This window comes from Hypanus sabinus, chromosome 25 (genome assembly GCF_030144855.1).
Source record: "Hypanus sabinus isolate sHypSab1 chromosome 25, sHypSab1.hap1, whole genome shotgun sequence".
NCBI classification, from domain to species: Eukaryota; Metazoa; Chordata; class Chondrichthyes; order Myliobatiformes; family Dasyatidae; genus Hypanus; species Hypanus sabinus.
Genome location: NC_082730.1, coordinates 2,102,067 through 2,121,703, shown reverse-complemented (window position 1 = coordinate 2,121,703; position 19,637 = coordinate 2,102,067). Strand labels below are relative to the sequence as shown.

General features: G+C 45.3%; 1 protein-coding gene across 1 annotated transcript in view; it reads left to right on the top strand.

Moving 5' to 3' along the window:
• The window catches only part of ndufs2 (NADH:ubiquinone oxidoreductase core subunit S2), a 36,461-nt gene extending 16,943 nt beyond the window's left edge, over positions 1-19,518 (top strand). The window contains exons 3-14 of the mRNA XM_059949899.1: positions 5,436-5,626; positions 5,816-5,936; positions 7,018-7,130; positions 12,010-12,084; positions 12,229-12,306; positions 12,542-12,627; positions 12,733-12,852; positions 14,585-14,714; positions 14,895-14,990; positions 15,642-15,725; positions 18,156-18,213; positions 19,314-19,518. Coding sequence (XP_059805882.1) covers positions 5,436-5,626; positions 5,816-5,936; positions 7,018-7,130; positions 12,010-12,084; positions 12,229-12,306; positions 12,542-12,627; positions 12,733-12,852; positions 14,585-14,714; positions 14,895-14,990; positions 15,642-15,725; positions 18,156-18,213; positions 19,314-19,351 — 1,190 coding nt within the window. The 3' untranslated portion in view covers positions 19,352-19,518. The remainder of the gene's footprint in view (positions 1-5,435; positions 5,627-5,815; positions 5,937-7,017; positions 7,131-12,009; positions 12,085-12,228; positions 12,307-12,541; positions 12,628-12,732; positions 12,853-14,584; positions 14,715-14,894; positions 14,991-15,641; positions 15,726-18,155; positions 18,214-19,313) is intronic.
• Positions 19,519-19,637: the final 119 nt, after the last annotated feature.

Below are 19,637 nucleotides of genomic sequence, written 5' to 3'. Positions count from 1 at the left end.
GTAAATGTTATATGATTATATGTACATGACGTGAGTGAGGTCGGGCCTAGACTCACTAACACTTTGAGCACCAAACGATGTAGATCTGCGTTGTGTATTTTGAAACTCGCGCCTCTGTCTTCAAGCTGTCTTCAGTGCCACATAGCGATTCTCACCAACTCTTGAGCGATGGAGTTAGGTCTCAAGGGATTTCCCACAGTTCTATTTATCGCCAAAATGCTTTCCCATTCATTTCTACGCAATGGCAGCACGTGGTAAAAAGGAGGTCAACCAGCATATTTCCATGAGCCGCACATTGAATGCCAAAGAGCCGTATGTGGCTTGCAAGCCACAGTTTGGCCACCCCTGGTATATAATCATGAGGATAGTCTTCAGCTACAGAACAATACTGAACAGATGCTCAGAGTGGTGGCAAATGGAATTTGTTGAGCATGTGGTGTTAGGCTTTTTGAAGGGTTAATAAGGGTGCACAATGAATGGCAGGGCCTTGGGGATATTGACAAAAGGATCTCGGTATCCAAGTCCATAGATGCCTGAAGGTGGCAGCACAGATGAATGAGATGGTGAAGAAAACATATGGGACAGTAGCCTTAGCTGGAGCATAGAATGAAAGACAGGGAGGTTGCACATTGCCAGTTGTGTTTTTGCTCAAAGTAACATGCTTCAGCCAAGGTAGTGCTTCTTTTTTCAAAGTTGTCACTGTTTTCACTACCTCTGTGTAATCTACTTGGCTACACACCCCTTGTTCTGTTATTTCTCAAGACTTCTGTTGGGAATCCATGGTGAATTGACAATTTGGATTCAGAATTCTTTCTGTAGAAACAAGGCGATGGTTGATGGGATGTATTCTGGTTGGAGATCTGTAGCTTGTGATCTTCTACCCCAGATCCATATTGGGACCTCTGCTGTTGGTGATACCTGAATGAAAGTGCAGATGGGTGGGCCAGTAAATTTGTAGATGATATGAAGATTGTGGACACTCCAGAAAGTCTTGCAAAGGATACAGTGGGATCCAGAACAATTGCAAATATGAGCAGAGTCATGGCAGATGGAATTTAACTCGGCCAAATGTGAAGTATTGTATTTTGGGAGGTCAAATGTAAAGAGATAGTACTTTGTTGATATACAGAAGGATCTTGGGGTCCAAGTTCATTGATCTCTGAAAGTAGCTACATAGGTTGATCGGCTGGTTTTTAAGAACAGGCATATGCCATGTTTACCTTTATTAGTTGAGGCACTAAGTTCAGAGTCGAGAAGTTATGTTGCAGCTTTATAAATTTCTAGTTAGGCTAAAGTATGACATTAAGTTTTAGTCACCCCCCCTTATAGGAAAGATGTCGAGGCAGGTGTGTACAAGGCTTACCGGGATGGTGCCTGAATTAGAGGGCATGAGCTAAAAGGAAAGGTTAGACAAATTTGGGAGTGTTGGAGGCTGTGCGGAGACGTGATAAGATTGAGAAGCATTGGTAGGGTAGGCAGTAGACTAGTCGACTTCCCAGTGTGAAATGTCTAATACCTGTGGGCATACATTTAAGGTGAAGGGGAGGGTAAGTTCAATGTGTGGAGCAAGTATTTTTTTACACAGGGTGGTGGTGCCTGGAAAACACTGCCTGTGGTGGTGGTGGAGTCACATACTGTATTATGAAAGTGTCCCAGAGGCTCTGAGATGGGCACATGAACCACAATATTCAGCACAACATTATGGGCTGAAAGGCATGTTTCTCTGCTGTACTATGTTTTCATGCTATTTGTAAGCTTAAACATTTCTCTATATTCAGTGTCTAAAATGGGGTAGTGGGTAGTGCAGCTGTGTCTGTGGGGAATTTCCTCCCGGGCCCTCCATTTTCCTCCCATTTTCTACTGTGTGGGCTGGCTGGCCAGTTGCCCTTTAGATGAGTGAAAGAATCTGGTGTGGGACAGCTGCTCAGAACAATGAGAGAAGGATTAATTCAAGTCGGCAGATTATTGAACGATGCAGACCTGTTGGGCTGAGGAGCCTGTATAACAGCTGTGATTGCACTAGATGTCCACCAGCATTTCAGGTCTGAGGAAAGAATGGAGAAGCTGGGTCTGCTTTATTTAGAATGGAGGTGGTTGAGAGTGGTTGTGAGAGAGGCATACTAAATTTAGGGGGGGGGGCGGGCATAGACAGCGTCAGCACTGAGTCATGTTACCCCATGACTCATGATAAGATTTTTAGAGGGGATATGAGGAATTTTTTTCACCTTGTGGGAGCTTAGAATCTCGAGCTAAAACTGTCTGCAAAAATGATGGAGGCAGATTTTCACAGCATTTACCTATCCAGACGAGCATTTGAATAATATGGAATATGAAGGCTATGGACCAAGTGGAATAGGAAGTGGTCTATGGGTGTCACATGTACTAAGATGCATAAAAGTTTGCATACTGTTCATGCAGATTAGATCAGTGCTTTGAGGTAGAACAAGGTAAAGCAATAACAATGCAGAATAAAATGTAGCAGTTACAGAGTGAGAGCAAGATCCTCATGAAATAGATTTTGAGGTCCATAGTCTATCGTATCATACTGGCAAAACATTTAATAGTCTTACAACAGCAGGTGGAAGTTGGCCTGGAGCCTGAAGGTATCTGCTTTCAGACTTCTGTAGCTTTTGGCTGATGGGAGAGGAGAGAATGTCTGGGTTAGGTGGAGTCTTTAATTATGCTGGCTGCTTTACTTGGGCAGCAAGAAGTGTTGACAGTATCTATGGAGGGGAGATTGGTTTCTCTGATGTGCTGAGCTGCCACAATTCTCTGCAGTTTCTTGTGTGGACCAGTTGTTGTGAGATGCATTATTATAAAATTGGTAAGGGTTCGAGCAGAGATTCCAAATTTCTTTAGCCTCCTGAGGAAGTAGAGGCATTGAAAAGTTTCCTTGGCTGTGTCATCAACATGGTTGGACCCAAATGGGCTATTGGTAATGTTCACTTCTTGGAACTTGAAGCTCTCAAACTTCTCGATCTCAAAACCGTTGGTGTAGAAAGGAGCCTGTGCATCACCTCCCTGTCTGAAATTAGTGACCAGCTCTTTTGTTACAATGAAGGAAAGGTTGCTTCATAATACTAGTTGCACAACTCCCTATTTCCTTCTTGTGTTCCAAGTCATTGTTATCTGACATTTGGCCATCTACCCTTATGTCATCTATAAACTTACAGGTAGTTAGATCAGAATCTGGCCACACGAGGAGTGCCCAGGGAGTAGAATAGGGGATTGAGGATGCAACCAATGGAGCACCAGTGTTTAGAATCATCGTGGCAGAGGTGTTGTCCCTATAGACTGTGGTGTGTTTAAAAGAGAGTCAAGGATCCATTTGGAGAGAGAGAGGAGAGATGTTGACTTCTTGGGTCTGGAGTTTGGTGAGGTTTGCTTCCAGTTGTAGCATTGAAGGTGATGCTGTGGTGCTGGCAGATGGATAGCTGGTGGTCAGAATGGGCAGAAAGGCCTAATTTCGTGCTGTACACCTCTATAAATTCTGCTAGTGTGTCCACCCATTCCCTTTGTCCACAGCTGAGGTTCTTCTGAGAAACAAGTCTGACTTCCTCTTGAGAAAAACAAGCTGACACTGCGTGAGACTAGAAAATCTGCAGATGCTGGAAATAGAAGCAACGCACATGAAATGCTGGAGGAATTCAGTTGGCCAGGCTGCAGCTAAGAAAAGAATAAACAGTCGACATTTTGGGCCGAGACCCTTCTCAAGGGCACTTGGCCCAAAACGTTAAACGTTCACTTTTTTCCATCGATGCTGTCTGTCCTGAGTTCCTCCAGCATTTTGTGTGTGTTGCTGACATTGCCTGATGGCTTTTATTTTTTTCGAAGTGTCCTGCCATAGCTTTAATAATAGCCTTTGAATGTTTCCCAGAACTGAACTTAAGCTAACAGACTTGTAATTTCCTGTCTACTCTCTCGCTTCCTTTATTTTTGTATGTAAGTGAGATAAATTTTCAAATGAAATTTCTCCGAATCTGGTGAATTTTGGAAAATACAAACCCACCCATCAATTGGCCACTTTATGTCAGAATCAGGTTTAATATCACCAGCATATGTTGTGAAATTTGTAAACTTTGTGGCAGCAGTACAATGTAATACATGATTATATTGCAAAATTGCAGTAAATATGTATATTAAATAGTTGAGCTAAGTAAAGCAAACAAAAAGTAAAAATTTTAAGTTGGTGTTCATGGGTTCAATATCCATTTAGAAATCCGAAGGCAACTGAGAAGAAGCTGTTTCTGAATTGCTGTGTTACATTCAGGGTTCTGTACCTCTTCCTGATGGTAACAATGAGAAGAGGACATTCCTTCATCTCCTTGGCTGAAGACCCTTGTGACATGGAGACATGTTAGCTGGCAGGCTGAGCCGTTTACTCTGCACCACTTTATTTCTCCCTCCCTCCCAGTTCGCAAGGAACTTCCAGCAAGATGGTGGTGTGCTCAGATGCAGCGATTTCTATGGGGTCAATCAAAGGTGTTATTTTTTTTAATGCATTTTTTTTTACAATTCCACCTTGCATTGGAACTGTGTAGGCCCTGGAGTAAAGCTGTTTTGTGTGGCTGTATTCGTGACTGACAATTGAATTTGAATATACAAATGCAGAGTGAGTGGCTGAGGAGATGAGCAACGTGGAAATTTGCAGCTCACCCACTTGATAGAAAAATAAAGCAGTGTATATTTGAGATGGTGAGTGATGGGACAGTGCTGGTGTTGGGAGAGAGTTGGGTGTCCTGGATGTGAACCACTAGAAATGAACTTGCAAGAGCAACCATGTCTAGAGGGAAATGTCACAAAGGTCTTTATTGTGAGAGAGTTCGACAACAAGAGAAAGGTCACTTTGCTCCAATTATCCCTGGCCCTGGAGAGACCACACCTGGAATATTACGGACAGCTCTGTGCTCCCCACCTATGGGGAGGGGGACGGTCTGTGTGTGACAGAGGGAGTGCAGTGAAGGTTCCCGGGATGGAGGGTGGGTGAGGTTTGCCCCATGAGGAGAGATGAAGCAGACTGTGACTGGAGTTTAGAAGAATGAGAGGTGATCTCACTGAAATGTTCAAACTCTTTACAGGCTTGATGGGGTAGGTGTGGAGAGGATGTTTCCCCTGGTTGGGTGTCTAGAACAAGGAAACAGTCTCAGAATAAGGGGTTAGCTGTTCAGAAGAGAAATGGGGAGAAATCCCTCCCACGTGCAGGGGCAGTCTGGAATTCTTTCCCTCAGAGGCTGTGGGGAGGTGGGATCTGTCTCTGAGGACATTTGGGGCCAAGATTGCTGTTTTGTTGGAAACTGAGGGATAAGGGGATTAGTGGGCCTGTGATAACAGATCAGCCATGAATCGTGAATGGGGAAGTAGGGACAATGGGCTGAACAGCCTACTTAATGTTGCTTCTCACCTTCCCTTTCTCTTGCTTCCTCCCTTGGCAATAGACAAGGACCCGCCGAAGGATCGCAATGTCTCCAACTACGTGATTAACTTTGGGCCGCAGCACCCAGCAGCTCACGGGGTTCTGCGGCTGGTAATGGAGCTGAGTGGCGAGTCGGTGAAGAAGTGTGACCCCCACATTGGCCTCCTTCACCGTGGCACCGAGAAGCTAATCGAGCACAAGACCTACCTGCAGGTAACTCCACTCCCATTTGTGCAGTGTCAGCTGTGTGTGATGTGCGTATTAGACAATGCACACACTGTTAGGCCTGTGTGTGTTGCTCTGATGTTGGCAGAGGTCTATGTGCCAGTGAATTTCTTTACATTTTGATTTTGATGTTCGGTCTGTTGTCTGCTCACACTGTCCCCCCACCTCTCTATGCAGGCACTCCCTTACTTTGACCGTCTGGATTACGTGTCTATGATGTGCAATGAGCAGTGTTATTCCCTGGCTGTGGAGAAACTGCTGAACATCCGGCCTCCCATCCGAGCCCAGTGGATCAGAGGTGAACCCGCCCTTTGGAAATTGGAAATGGGTTTGGGGCAGGGGCAGTGCTAGGCATTCTGTGCCTGCATCCTGACAGCGGGGCTGTTGACCCTCTATTCACTGTCAGTGTGGTGGGAGGCCATTCATTCACAAGACTCATTCCTGTAACTGTGGGTCAAGGGGGGCTCAGCAGGCAATGAATCTGTGTAACCAGGCAATAGTTGTGTTGAATTCAATTGCTGGAGACAGAGCACTATCTTCAACCCAGTCACTGAAGCTACTGTGGGGAATGGTTTGAGATAGCGAACGGTGGGAGACAGTTTACTATTCTGCACATATAATCTGTATGGTATGGAGGTAGCACTGTTTGCCAATCACAGTTACAATACGATTCAAGGGTGCTAAGGAGGGCAGAATTCCAAATTGAATTATTGAAGCCATGTGGCAGTGCTGTTGCAGTTAAACTATATGAAGCAGCACACTATTCCGTCCACTGACAAAGTATTCAGATGTTGGCGACCTTGTACAAACACCTAATTTCCAGCCACACCCTCCCCCAAGCTCATGCTGTGATGGATGACGGCAGCCATGACATATTGCTGCCTTGATCAGAGGCAGAACATTAATTTCAAGTCCACCTTGGCACAGTTGCGTTGTGGTGAACACAAACACTATTACAGATTGGGGCTTCGGAGCTCAGAGTTCATCTCCAGCACCGTCTGTAAGGAGTCTCTGTACGTGGGATGTGTGAGCTGTCTCCGGGTGCTCTGTTTCCATTTGCAGCCCTAAGGCGCATGGGGTATGTTGATTGCACATTATAAATTTTACCATGACTGGGTTAGGGTTAAATCGGGGTTGTTGGGCTTGCTGGAGAGGCGTGGCTCAAGGGAACAGAAGGGCCAATTCTGCTTAATAAATGGACGAAGCAGTCATGTGAGGCGAGGGAAGTTGATGAGTTTTGTGGTAAGCTGCATAGGATATTTTACTTGGGTGGGGTTGTGATCAGGCATGCTTGCCCAATGCTAGAATGTTCATCCATTTTACTGCCTAAACCCAACCACCTGTCTTCCATTTCACCCCCACCCCCTCCATCTCACCAGTTCTCTTTTGTGAACTGACGCGACTTCTGAACCACATTATGGCGATCACCACCCATGCCCTGGACATCGGCGCCATGACACCGTTCTTCTGGATGTTTGAGGAAAGAGAAAAGGTGAGTGCAAGGGCAGGGTGGCAGTCTTGAAGACAAATTTCTACCTTGGCAAAAACACGATAGATTAGATGAATTAGTTGCCCCTGTTGTGTTTCTTCACTCAGTGGCTCTCTGCAGTATTTATTCTGTCCACCCAGTGATCTCTTCTCAAGATGAACTGGAGAACAGTGTTACAGGAGTCCGGTGTTGGGCTGGGGAATGACATGATCTGTCCAATAGACAGGGTGTAACAGGGACTTCAGTCTGCAAGAGGTCACTGACATTGGTCCTCCCAGTACATTGGGAGGGGTTTGTGGGGCAGTGTTAGTGGGATCCCTTCAGTACCTTGAAGAGCCTGCTGTAGATGGTCTAGGCCTCTCAGGAGAGCAGAGTTAACTGTTGCCTAGTAGATCATGTCTTGTCTAAAGGGCTCTTCACCCTTTTCTATGATCTACCAAAGGCTGTGCTGGTGCTTTGAACATGGTGGTGGATGTCTCCTTTAACAAGATGCAACTTCCAAATTATGAGAGGCAGTCCATTTCCCAGGGCCTGCTGAACAGTGGGAGCAAGTTGCTGAATGTTGGATGTTGCATGAGGAAGAATACAATACATGCACTTTTTCAACCTCTGTGATGGGGGAAGGTTACCCAGTAGATGGGGAATGACTGAAGGATGTTCTTACAATCTCTGAAGAGGCACAGCATTTACACAACCTCCTGGGAATCTGTGGCCCACAATTTATCCAAGTGTCGAGGGAACGTTCAGAATGGGATTGGGAGTCTGGAGCTGTGGATTTGGAGCAGTGAGAGCATTCACCGTCTCAAAAACTTCCCACCTCTCCCACCTGTGGAAGTCTTTGGGTCCCAAAGTGACCTCAGGACCCGCAGAACCTGAGCTTGGAAGAACAGCTTTGATTCCCAGGGGATGACTTGAAATAAGTGGCTAGTAGACTAATGGCCAGCAGGTCTGATTCTGATCATTGTCTCACTTCTTGATCAGCTTAGTTAGAAAATATTTACTTAACAATTAACGCACCAGTTTAGCATAACAAGTCTGTTATGGTATATTTATCAGGTTAGTGAACAGACTAACAGTTGCTATGGCAAAGTAATTCATTTCATAACTAGTTAATCAATTCATTAACATTGGAGCCTCTACTAAATAGCATGATTAATTAATCTATTCAGTTAATTAAATAGTTGATTGGGTATTACCCAATAGCTAGTAGTGTCATTTATTGTCTGAATGTGATTATAAATGATTAACTGGCCACTCTTTAATAAAATAATGATTTTAATTGATTCTCCAATTGAATGCCAGGGTCTGGGATGTTTCTGATCATGTCCACGATATCCTGAAGTGGGAAGGTGTACAGCCAGAGGTCGTGGTACATATTGGTACAAACAACATAGGTAGGAAAAGGGAGAAGGTCCTGAAAACAGACTAGAAGGAGTTAGGAAGGAAGTTGAGAAGCAGGACCTCAAAGGTAGTGATCTCGGGATTACCACTTGTGCCACATGACAGTGAGTATAGGAATAGAGTGAGGCGGAGGATAAACGCGTGGCTGAGGGGTTGGAGCAGGGAGCAGGGATTCAGATTTTTGATCATTAGGACCTCTTTTGGGAAAGGTGTGACCAAAAAGGACAAGTTGCACTTGAATCTGAGGGGGACCAATATCTTGGCAGGTAGGTTTGCTAAGGCTATTGGGAAGAGTTTAAACTAGAATTGTTGGGGGGAGGGAACCGAACTGAAGAGATCGAGGAAGGGACAGTTGGCTCACAAATAGAAAAAGCTTGGAGACAGTGCAAGAGGCAGGTGATAGAGAAGGGACGGACTCAGACCTATGTTTTGAGATGTGTTTATTTTAATGCAAGAAGTATCATGAACAAAGCAGATGAGCTTAGAGCGTGGATCAGTACTTGGAGCTATGATGTTGTGGCCATTACAAAGACTTGGATGACTCGGGCAGGAATGGTTACTTAGAGTGCCAGGCTTTAGATGTTTCAGAAAGGACAGGGAGGGAGGGAAAAGAGGTGGGTGTATGGCACTGCTGATCAGAGATATTGTTGGGGCTGCAGAAAAGGAGGAAGTCATGAGGGATTGTCTACTAGAGTCTCCATGGGTGGAAGTTAGAAACAGGAAGGGGTCAATAACTCTACTGGGTGTTTTTTTTTATATAGATCACCCAATAGTTACAGGGACATTAAGGAGCAGATAGGGGGACATTCTGGAACTGTGCAATATTAACGGGTGTCGTGATGGGAGATTTTAATTTCCCCAATATTGACTGGCATCTCCCGAGAGCAAAGGGTTTAGATGGGGTGGAGTTTGTTAGGTGTGTTCAGGAAGGTTTTCTGACAGAATAAGCCTACAAGAGGAGAGTCTATACTTGATCTGGTATTGGGAAATGAACCTGGCCAGGTGTCAGGTCTCTCAGTGGGAGAGCATTTTGGAGATAGTGATCACAGTTCTATCTCCTTTACCATAGCATTTTAGAGGGATAGGAACAGACAAGTTAGGGTAACATTTAATTGGAGTAAGGGGAAATATGAGGCTATCGGGCAGGAACTTGGAAGCATAAATTGGGAACAGATGTTCTCAGGGAAATGTGGCAAATGTTCAGGGGATATTTGCGTGGCATTCTGGATAGATACGTTCCAATGAGACAGGGAAAGGATGGTGGTGTACAAAGGCTGTTGTAAATCTAGTCAAGAAGTAAGGAAGAGCCAATGAAAGGTTCAAAAAACAACTAGGTAATGATAGAGATCTAGAAGATTATAAGGCTAGCAGGAAGGAGCTTAAAAATGAAATTAGTAGAGCCAGAAGGGGCCATGGGAAGACCTTGATGAGCAGGATTAAAGAAAACCCCAAAGCATTCTACAAGCTTGTGAAGAGCAAGAGAATAGGACCAATCAAGTGTGACAGTGGAAAAGTGTGTATGGAAACAGAAGAGATAGCAGAGGTATTTAGTGAATACTCAAGCAAAGTATTCATTACGAAAAAGGATCTTGGCGATTATGGGGATGACTTACAGTGATTGAAAAGCTTAACCATATAGGCATTAAGAAAGAGGATGTGCTGAACTTTTGGAAAGTATCAAGTTGCATAACTCTCCGGGAACAGATGGGTTGTACCCCGGGCTACTGTGAGAGGCGGAGGAGATTACTGAGCCTCTGGCGATGATCTTTGCATCATCAATGGGAATGGGAGAGGTCCTGGAGGATTGGAGGGTTGCAGATGTTGTTTCCTATTCAAGAAAGGGAGTAGAGATAGCCCAGGAAATTACAGACCAGTGAGTCTTATTTCAGTGGTTGGTAAGTTGATGGAAAAGATCCTGAAAGGCATGATTTATGAACATTTGGAGAGGCATAATATGATTAGGAATAGTCAGCGTGGCTTTGTCAAAGGCAGGTCGTGCCGTATGAGCCTGATTGAATTTTTTGAGGATGTGACTAAACACATTGATGAAGGTAGAGCAGTAGATGTAGTGTATATGGATTTCAGCAAGGCATTTAATAAGGTACCCCATGTGAGGCTATTGAGAAAGTAAGGAGTCATGGGATCCAAGAGGACATTGCTTTCTGGATTCAGAATTGGCCTGCCCACAGAAGGTAAAGAGTGGTTGTAGACGGGTATTATTCTGCGTGGAGGTCGGTGACCAGTGGTGTGCCTTATAGATCTGTTCTGGGACCCCTTAGAAACATACAAAACCTACAGCACAATACAGGCCCTTCAGCCCACAAAGCTGTACCGAACACGTCCTTACCTTAGAATACCTCGGCTTACCTATAGCCCTCTATTTTTCCCTTCTCTTCATGATTTTTATAAGTGACCTGGATGAAGAAGTGGAGGGATGGTTTAGTAAGTTGGCTGATGACACAAAGTTTGAGGGTGTTGCGGATAGTGTGGAGGGCTGTCAGAGTTTACAGTGGGACATTGATAGGGTACAAAACTGGGCTGAGAAGTGGCAGATGGAGTTCAACATAAGTAAGTGTGAAGTGGTAAGATTCTTTGCAGTGTGGAGGTTCGGAAGGATCTTGGGATCTAAGTCTGTAGGACACTCAAAGCTGCTGCGCAGGCTGACTCTGGTTAAGAAGGCATACTGTACATTGTCCTTCATCAACCGTGGGATTGAGTTTAAGAGCTGAGAGGTAATGTTACTGCTAAATCAGACCCTGGTCAGACTCCACTTGGGAGTACTGTGCTCCGTTCCAGTCAGCTTACTACAGGAAGGATGTGGAATCTATAGAAAGGGTGCAGAAGAGATTTACAAGGATGTTGCCTGGATTGGGGAGCATGCCTTATGAGAATAGGTTGAGTGAACTCGGCCTTTTCTCTTTGGAGCGGCGGAGGATGAGAGGTGACCTGATAGAGGGATACAAGATGATGAGAGGCATTGATCAAGTGGATAGTCAGGGACTTTTTCCCAGGGCTGAAATGGCTAACATGAGGGAGCATGGTTTTAAGGTGCTTGGAAGTAGGTACAGAGCAGAAGCCAGGGGTAATTTTTTTACGCAAAGAGTGGTGAGTGCTTGGAATGGATTGCCTGCAACGGTGGTGGAAGCGGATACAATCGGTCTTTTAAGAGACTCCTGGAAAGTTGCATGGAACTTGAGGAAAATAGAGGGCTATGGGTAACCTTAGGTAACTTCTAAAGTAAGTACATGTTCGGCACAGCGTTGTGGGCCAAAGTGCTGTATATACTGTAGGTTTTTTATGTCTCCACTTAATCAGATAATCATTGACAGACTGAGAACCAGCTAGTTACTGCAATAATCTGGTATTTAACAGAATAACTAAGCGTTAACTGGTACTAATTTACTTGAATTGTTGTTGTACCATTTGGTTAAGTAACTTACCTGCTGACTGGCTGATTAAGGTCTCCTCTCTCTTTGTCCAGATGTTTGAGTTCTATGAACGTGCATCAGGAGCCCGCATGCATGCAGCCTACATCAGACCAGGTGGTGTCCATCAGGTGAGCAGTCTGGGGGCGAGGTGGGCATACTGGGGTTCTGGGGTCAGGTGAAGGGGTCTGTCTCTGGGGTCCTCCTGAATTGAGAGTTTGGGGAGGGTCAAGAGTGCAAGCCCATCTGTCTGTTTCTCGTTCATTCTTCTGTAGGACCTGCCCTTGGGTCTCATGGACGATATCTACGAGTTCATCAAGAACTTCTCTATCCGCATCGACGAGGTGGAGGAGGTGAGATCACGGAGTGTGGTTGGGGTTGTGTTGGTGGGCAAGGGGAGCTGGGAATGTAGGGAAAAGGGTGTGTGCACAGAGGTGGCAGGAGAACAGAAGGGAGTTAGAGGAATAGGGAGTAGTTAGTGAGATGAGGGAGTGTGTTCAGTAAATGGTGGGATTGTGGGTGGGGATGTGATGCTAACAGGTGGGCCCAGTACCCATGACCCTGTGGTGAAGCCCATGTCTGTTGCAGATGTTCACCGCCAACAGGATATGGAAGAAGAGGACAGTGGACATCGGGGTGATCAGTGCCGAGGAGGCACTCAACTACGGCTTCAGGTAGGGGGCAGGAACGTTGGGATGGGTGCCATATTACTCCGCTGGTGCTAGAGGGCTAACAGTGCTGTCTCTCATCTTGTCTTGCCCTCTCCCTCTTCCTCGCAGTGGGGTGATGCTTCGTGGTTCTGGGATTAAGTGGGACCTCCGGAAGACTCAGCCTTATGATGTGTATGACCAGGTGGAGTTTGACATTCCCATCGGAAGCAATGGGGACTGTTACGACCGGTGAGTTACTGGATGGGAATGTCGCTGGTTCAGGGCTGCATGGGTGGAGAGCACTTTGACATGACCAAGAATTCTTTGCCTTGTCCCCTGCTGTACGATGAGGGATCTTCACTCTGTGTTGGATGCATGCCCTGGGAGTGTGTGATGGGACAGTGTAGCGGGAGATTCACTCTGTGTCTGACCCATGCCCTGGTGGTGTGTGATGGGATAGTCTAGAGCAGGGATGGCCAAAGTTACTTAATGTAAGAGCCACGTACAATTAACTTCAGATGTTTGAGAGCCGCAAGACATGAACAAAATTTACACTCACATTTTTATTGTTACATACACATTTTGTTATAAAAATTTTATATAAATGTTAAGAAATATATGTACACAATAATATTTATTCATGCACGTAGTTCTATAAACTGTTAATTTGTATTAGTTTCAGTAATCATAATGTACATATATACCAAATATTTTCAAAATCTTGGCTGATGATTGTTTTAACTATATTGAGTGTATTTAATACGGTAATGAACTATGGGAACATCTAACAAAAATATGTGAATTTGCATTTCAGTAACATAAGATTAGACTGCCAAAAATAAAAGCGAGAAAAGCTGAGATTTTTCATGATATTTATTTGTCTAAGTAAATATCAGGTCAAAACATGGAGGAAAATATGTAAAAAAAAGCAAACCAATAAAATTAGAGATTTTAATCAGATACCACCTTACAAAATTACAGTCTTATGACATATTTTTATGACATAACAGACAATGCTCCAATTACAATGCTGAATGCAAGGGAATTCTTTACATCACCTTTCAATTTGCCTGCAACATCAGCACTGATCTGGGAGACAGGCCTCTCTGTAGTGTGGCGTGAAACTGGTGTTTGTGCTATTAGTCGCTGCAGTTTTGTGTTGTTTGGATCTAACACTGCAACAACTTCAGCTATATTCTTAACAAATTCGCCATGAATGGGCGTTTAGCACGAGCAATATTCCATGACGTAACAAAACTAGCTTCAGTCGTTGTATCGACTTCCTTACTGAACATTGTCAACAGTGTCTGCTGGCTATTTAGAGATGATTTTAACACAGTTAATTTGTTTTTCTGTAATTTGGATTTACGTGGATAATCAGCCGAGAAGTTTTTGTATGTTTCATAGTGGCGTTTCAAATTACTGGCTTTGTAATGACTGAGTGACACGTTGCAGATAAAACACAAAGGTTTACTTCCTTTAACAGTGGATGCAAGATCATCCTCCCACTGTGGCTTAAGGTGTTTGTTTTCATCTTCATATTTTGGTTTCTTACAATTTGATGACGCCATCTTCCTTCACAAAATTTTCAGACACTTGTAAACAAAACTTGTATCCGCAGTGTAACTCACACCTCTGTCTTCATTTCTGTAGCAATTCTCACTGACTCTTGAGCAATGGAATTAAGTCTCAAGGGATTTCCCACGGTTCTATTTATCGCCAAAATGCTTTCCCATTCATTTCTACTCAATGGCAGCACGTGGTAAAAAAGAGGTCAACCAGCATATTTCCATGAGCCGCACATTGAATGCCAAAGAGCCGCATGTGGCCACCCCTGGTATAGAGGGAGTTTTCCTCTGGGTCTGACCTATGACCTGGGAGTGTATGACAGGGCGGTGTAGAGGGAGTTTCACGGTGTGGCTGTAATGGTCGATGGCGAAGGTTCAGTGTTTGTGAAGCTGTGTTCACTATTGCTGTGTAGGTACCTGTGTCGAGTCGAAGAGATGAGGCAGAGTCTGCGCATTATCCTGCAGTGTTTGAACAAGATGCCTGAAGGAGAAATCAAAGTGGACGATGCCAAGATCTCACCTCCCAAACGAAGCGAGATGAAGGTATTGAGGGGTGGATGGTGCATTCTTCAGGAGCTGGATTAACTTGCTGTAAAAAATCTGGGGTAGTGTGGAAGGTGGGTGGTGCTGTGAAAGCTGTCAAATTCAGACAGCCTCACTCTGTGTGGATCCTTCTGCACACTGTCACTTCTGTGACACTCATCTTTGCTCTGTTAACCCTAGACATCAATGGAAGCTCTGATACACCACTTCAAGCTGTACACAGAGGGCTACCAAGTGCCGCCTGGGGCTACCTACACTGCTATTGAGGCTCCGAAGGTGAGTGCAGATAGAGCATGGTCATGGCATTGAGGGGCTTCTGCGGGGGCAGGCAGGTGATGTGGGTTCCTGACAGCCTGATTATGGGCAGATGGAGCAATGTGGGGCTCATTGCTCAATTCAGTCACAGGCACAGGTGAAGCAACCGAATTGGATGACAGGCTGCTCCGCCCATCAGTATCGTACAGGTTCCACAGAGGAGTTACCGCCTCCCACCTTCTCACTACCCTGAGCTGTCATTTGGCCCATTCACTTTCAGACAACATGATGGAGCTGTTGTTGAAACTACTGCAGGGTTCAGTTGGACTTCGCGTGCCAACTTCAGAGTTTGTGCATTCTCCCTGTGAATTATTGGGTGTCTCCTGCATTTCCTGTCTCATCCCAATGATGTTGGATGGCAGATCAATCAGCTGTTGTGAATTGCACCAAAGCTATGTGTGTTTGTGTATGTAGGTGGGATAGAGGGGTGGGAGACATGAAATGGGTCCATCTCCAGTGTGCTTTGGTGGTCAGTGTGGACTGAACGGGCTGAAGGGCCTGGGTGATTCACCCTCTTTGGACAGTCTGTCCTCTTGCTCTTCATACTGATCAGTTCCTAATCTGATGTCCTGCACTAATTCCTCTCTCTCTCTCTCTCTCTCTCTCTCTCAGGGGGAGTTTGGTGTATATCTGGTTTCCGATGGCAGCAGTCGGCCCTATCGTTGCAAGATTAAAGCTCCGGGCTTTGCCCATCTGGTATGTTTTATTGCATGCTGGCGCGGGATGAGAGACCATAAGACATTGCAGCAGAAATAGGCCATTAAGCCCATCGAGTCTGCTCCTCCATTTCGTCACGGCTGATAATTTCTCTTTAAACTTCATTCTCCCCATAACTTCTCACACCCTGACTGATCAAGCTCTGCCTTAACTGCAGCCAACGACCTATCCACTACCACTGCCAGTGGCAACAAATACTGCATATTCAACATTCTCTGGCTGAAGCAATTCCTCCTTATCTCTGTTCTAAATGGGCACTCCTCTATTTTGAGGCTGTGCCATCTGGTCCTAAACTCCCCCACCAAAGGAATCATAGGACCATGAGCAGAATTAGGCCATTCAGCCCATCAAGTATGCTCTACCATTCCATCTTGGCTGATCCTGGATCCCACTCCATCCCATCCACCTGCTTTCTCATTATATCCTTTGATGCCCTGACTGGTCAGGAAACGATCAACTTCCGCCTTAAATATACCCACTGACTTGGCCTCCACCACAGTCTGTGACAGAGCATTCCACAGATTCACTACTCTATGGCTAAAAAAAATTCCTCCCTACCTCCATTCTAAAGGGTCACCCCTCAGCTTGAGGCTGTGCCTTCAAATTCTGGGTACCCCCACCATACAAAACAACCTCTCCACATCCTTATTACTTCTAAATGCCCATAGTGTTCAATCACTGCTAATATGATAACCCTTTCATTCCCAGAATCATTCTCATGAACCTCTCCCGAATCCTATCCAATGTCAGCACATCCTTTTTTTAGATAAGGGGCTCAAAACTGCTCACAATACTTCAAGTGAGGCCTCACCAGGGCCTTATACAGTCTTGCATTACATCCTTGTTTTTATGTTCTTGTCCTCTTGAAATGAATGCTAACATTGCATTTGCCTTGCTCACCACCGATTCAACCTTTAGAGAATCCTGCACAATGACTCCCAAATCCCTTTGCACTTAAGATTTTTGAATTTCTCCCATTTTAGAAAATAATCTACCCTTTCTTTCCTTGTACCAAACTACATGACCATAGACTTCCTGAAACTGTATTCCATCTGCCATCTCTTTGCCCATTCACCTACTCTGAGTCCTTCTGCCACCACCCTGCTTCCTCAGCATGATCAGCCCCTCCACCTGAGTTCATATCGTTCACAGTATCATTAGCCAACTCATTGACGTACAACGTAAAAAGAAGCAAAGCCAACACAGACCCCTGTGGAACACTACTATTGACAGCTAGCCAATCCAAAAAATCCCTTTATTCCCATTCTTTGCCTCCTGCCAGTCAGCCAATGCTCTAACCATTCTAGTATCTTTCCTGTTACGCCATGGGCTGTTATTTTCTTTCACAACCTCGTGTATGGCACCTTGTCAAAGTCTTCTGGAAATCCAAGTATTCAACATTCACTAATTCCTCTTTGTCTATTCTGCTTGTTATTTCTTTAAAGAATTCTAACAAAGTTGTCAGGGAAGATTTTTCCTTAAGGAAAGCATTCTGCTTTGGCCTATTTTGTCATGTGCCTCCAAGCACCCAAAACTACATCCTTAATAATCGACTCCAACATCTTCCCAACCACTGAGGTCAGGCTAACTGGCCTATGATTTTTTGTTCTGCCTCTCTCCCTTGAAGAGTGGAGTGACATTTGCAATTTTCCAGTCCTCTGGAGCCATGCCAGAATTAATCGATTCTTGAAAGATCATACTAATGCTTCCACAATCTCTTGAGCCACCTCTTTCAGAACCCTGGGACATAGTCCACAAGATCCAGGTGACATCTACCTTCAGACCTGTCAACTTCCTAAGTACCATCTCCATAATAGCAACTGCACTGACTTCTGCCCCCGACATTTCTGGCATACTAGTAATGTCTTCCACAGCAATGACTTGATACAAAATACTTCAGTTCTTCCACTATTTCCATTTCTCCCCCCACCCCCCAGACTCGAGCTCAATGCGCACTTGTCTCCTGCTTCAGCCCAGCTTCCCTCTCTGTGCAGAGCCCTGTTCTGAGTCTGGGTGTGCTAAATGTGTGCTGTTTCCTGCTGGTCGGCAAGGTCACTGTGACTGAGGCTTGGTGCCAACCACTGACAGGAAGCGAGCAGAGCAACGTTTAGCTCTGCACGGTGGAGGTTTCTGGAGAGCTGTCCAGCTGGTCAGCTGCACTAGTTGCACTTTCACATTTTCATAAGGCCTTGCTGACACTCGGTCAGCCAAACCCTACAGTCAGGCTCACTCTCTCTCATCACCAACATAATGCACACACCCCTGTTTCCCCCTCCCCACTGGCACATCCACACACACCCACCCCGTTCCAATTGCTCTCTGTTTTCAACCTTCACCACCCCTCAAAAGCCCTGTCTTAGTTTTGTTGCAGAATTGATTTCTTCTTTATTCTTAACCTTTGTGTTTCAGGCTGGCCTTAACAGAATGGCGGATGGACATATGCTTGCGGATGTAGTGGCAATTATTGGTGTGTATCTCAATTTGGACGATGTAGAGGCTGCATCATTCTGTCCTGGGAGTGTGTGATGGGACAGTATCGAGGGAACTTCACTCTTGTGTCTGACCTGTGCCGGGAGTGTGTGATGGGACAGTGTAGAGGGAGCTTCACTCTGTGTCTGACCTGTGCCCTGTGAGTGTGTGATGGGACAGTATTGAGGAACTTCACTCTGAGTCTGACTCTACATTCCTGAGAGTGTAGAACAGGTGTTCCTAACCTTTTTTTTTACCATTAGCTGAGAGGTCTGTGAATCCCAGCTTGGGAACTTCACTCTGTGTCTGATCTGAGCTCTGGGTTTGTATGATAGGACATTACAAAGCAAAGTTCACTCTTGTCTGACCTGAACCCTGGGCGTGTGAGCTGGGACAGTGTGATGAATCAGGGTGAAACCTGTTTGGGGAAATGTTTGAGTTTGCACCCAGTGGCCTGGCTGTGAGTCATGTAAATAAATAGTGACTTGTTAACAAAGAGAAGGAAAAAGAATCCTCCTTCTGGATTTCCTTCCTACTGCACTCCCAACTGAAATCTCTGGTTCTGGTTCCAGTTCCCATGTGCGGAGGGTTCTGGTTTCTGGACCCCCCCTCCCCCCAACTCCCCGTCTGCAAGTTGTGTTCCTGCCCTGCCGTGTTCCATGTTCTTCCCCTTTCCGTGCACTGTCAGCTATTTGTTTCTCATGCAGTGTGTCCAGAATTAGAAGCAGGCAGAATGTGTTGTAACACATTAATCAACTTCCTTTTTCTTACTTCATGCTGATCACCAACCCTCTTGGAGTTTATATCAGACCAACGTCCCTGGGTTGTTTACAGAGGGAGTTTCATTCCTTGTCTAACCTGTGCCCTGGCAAAACAGTGTTTTCTATGTTTGGGTGTGTAATGACCAGTGGTGTGCTATGGGGGGTCAGCATTGAGCTGGTTAAATTGCTTCAGAGACAAGGTGGAGTCTTATGACACTCTCTCCATGAGCCTGAACCAGCTCAGTCAGTGACCCATCATCCTTTGGCCAGGGCAGAGGGAATGGTATTGCAGGGATGAACAATGTCATTAATGTTTGTCTCTCACCCTCTTTTACAGGCACCCAGGACGTAGTTTTTGGAGAAGTTGATCGCTAGAAACTCTTAAGGAAGACAAGCAGTTGGCTGATGTATTGCCGCCCACTTCCTGTGGCGAGAACAGAGCTAGCGCTTTCCCGCATCGTTCCCAGCTGCCACTCACCAACCGTGTGTTCTGTCTGTATGTGCCTGAATGTAAAGTTAATAAATGGAATGTCTGAGCCTTTGACCTGCTCCATTGCTGACTACATCCTCTTGCAAGTCCCCTCTGTTAAGGGCCTCTGCATTGGTAAGGGTAGGGCTGCAGTGTGAGGGAACTGTTTGGCTGCAGAAGATCACGGGCACC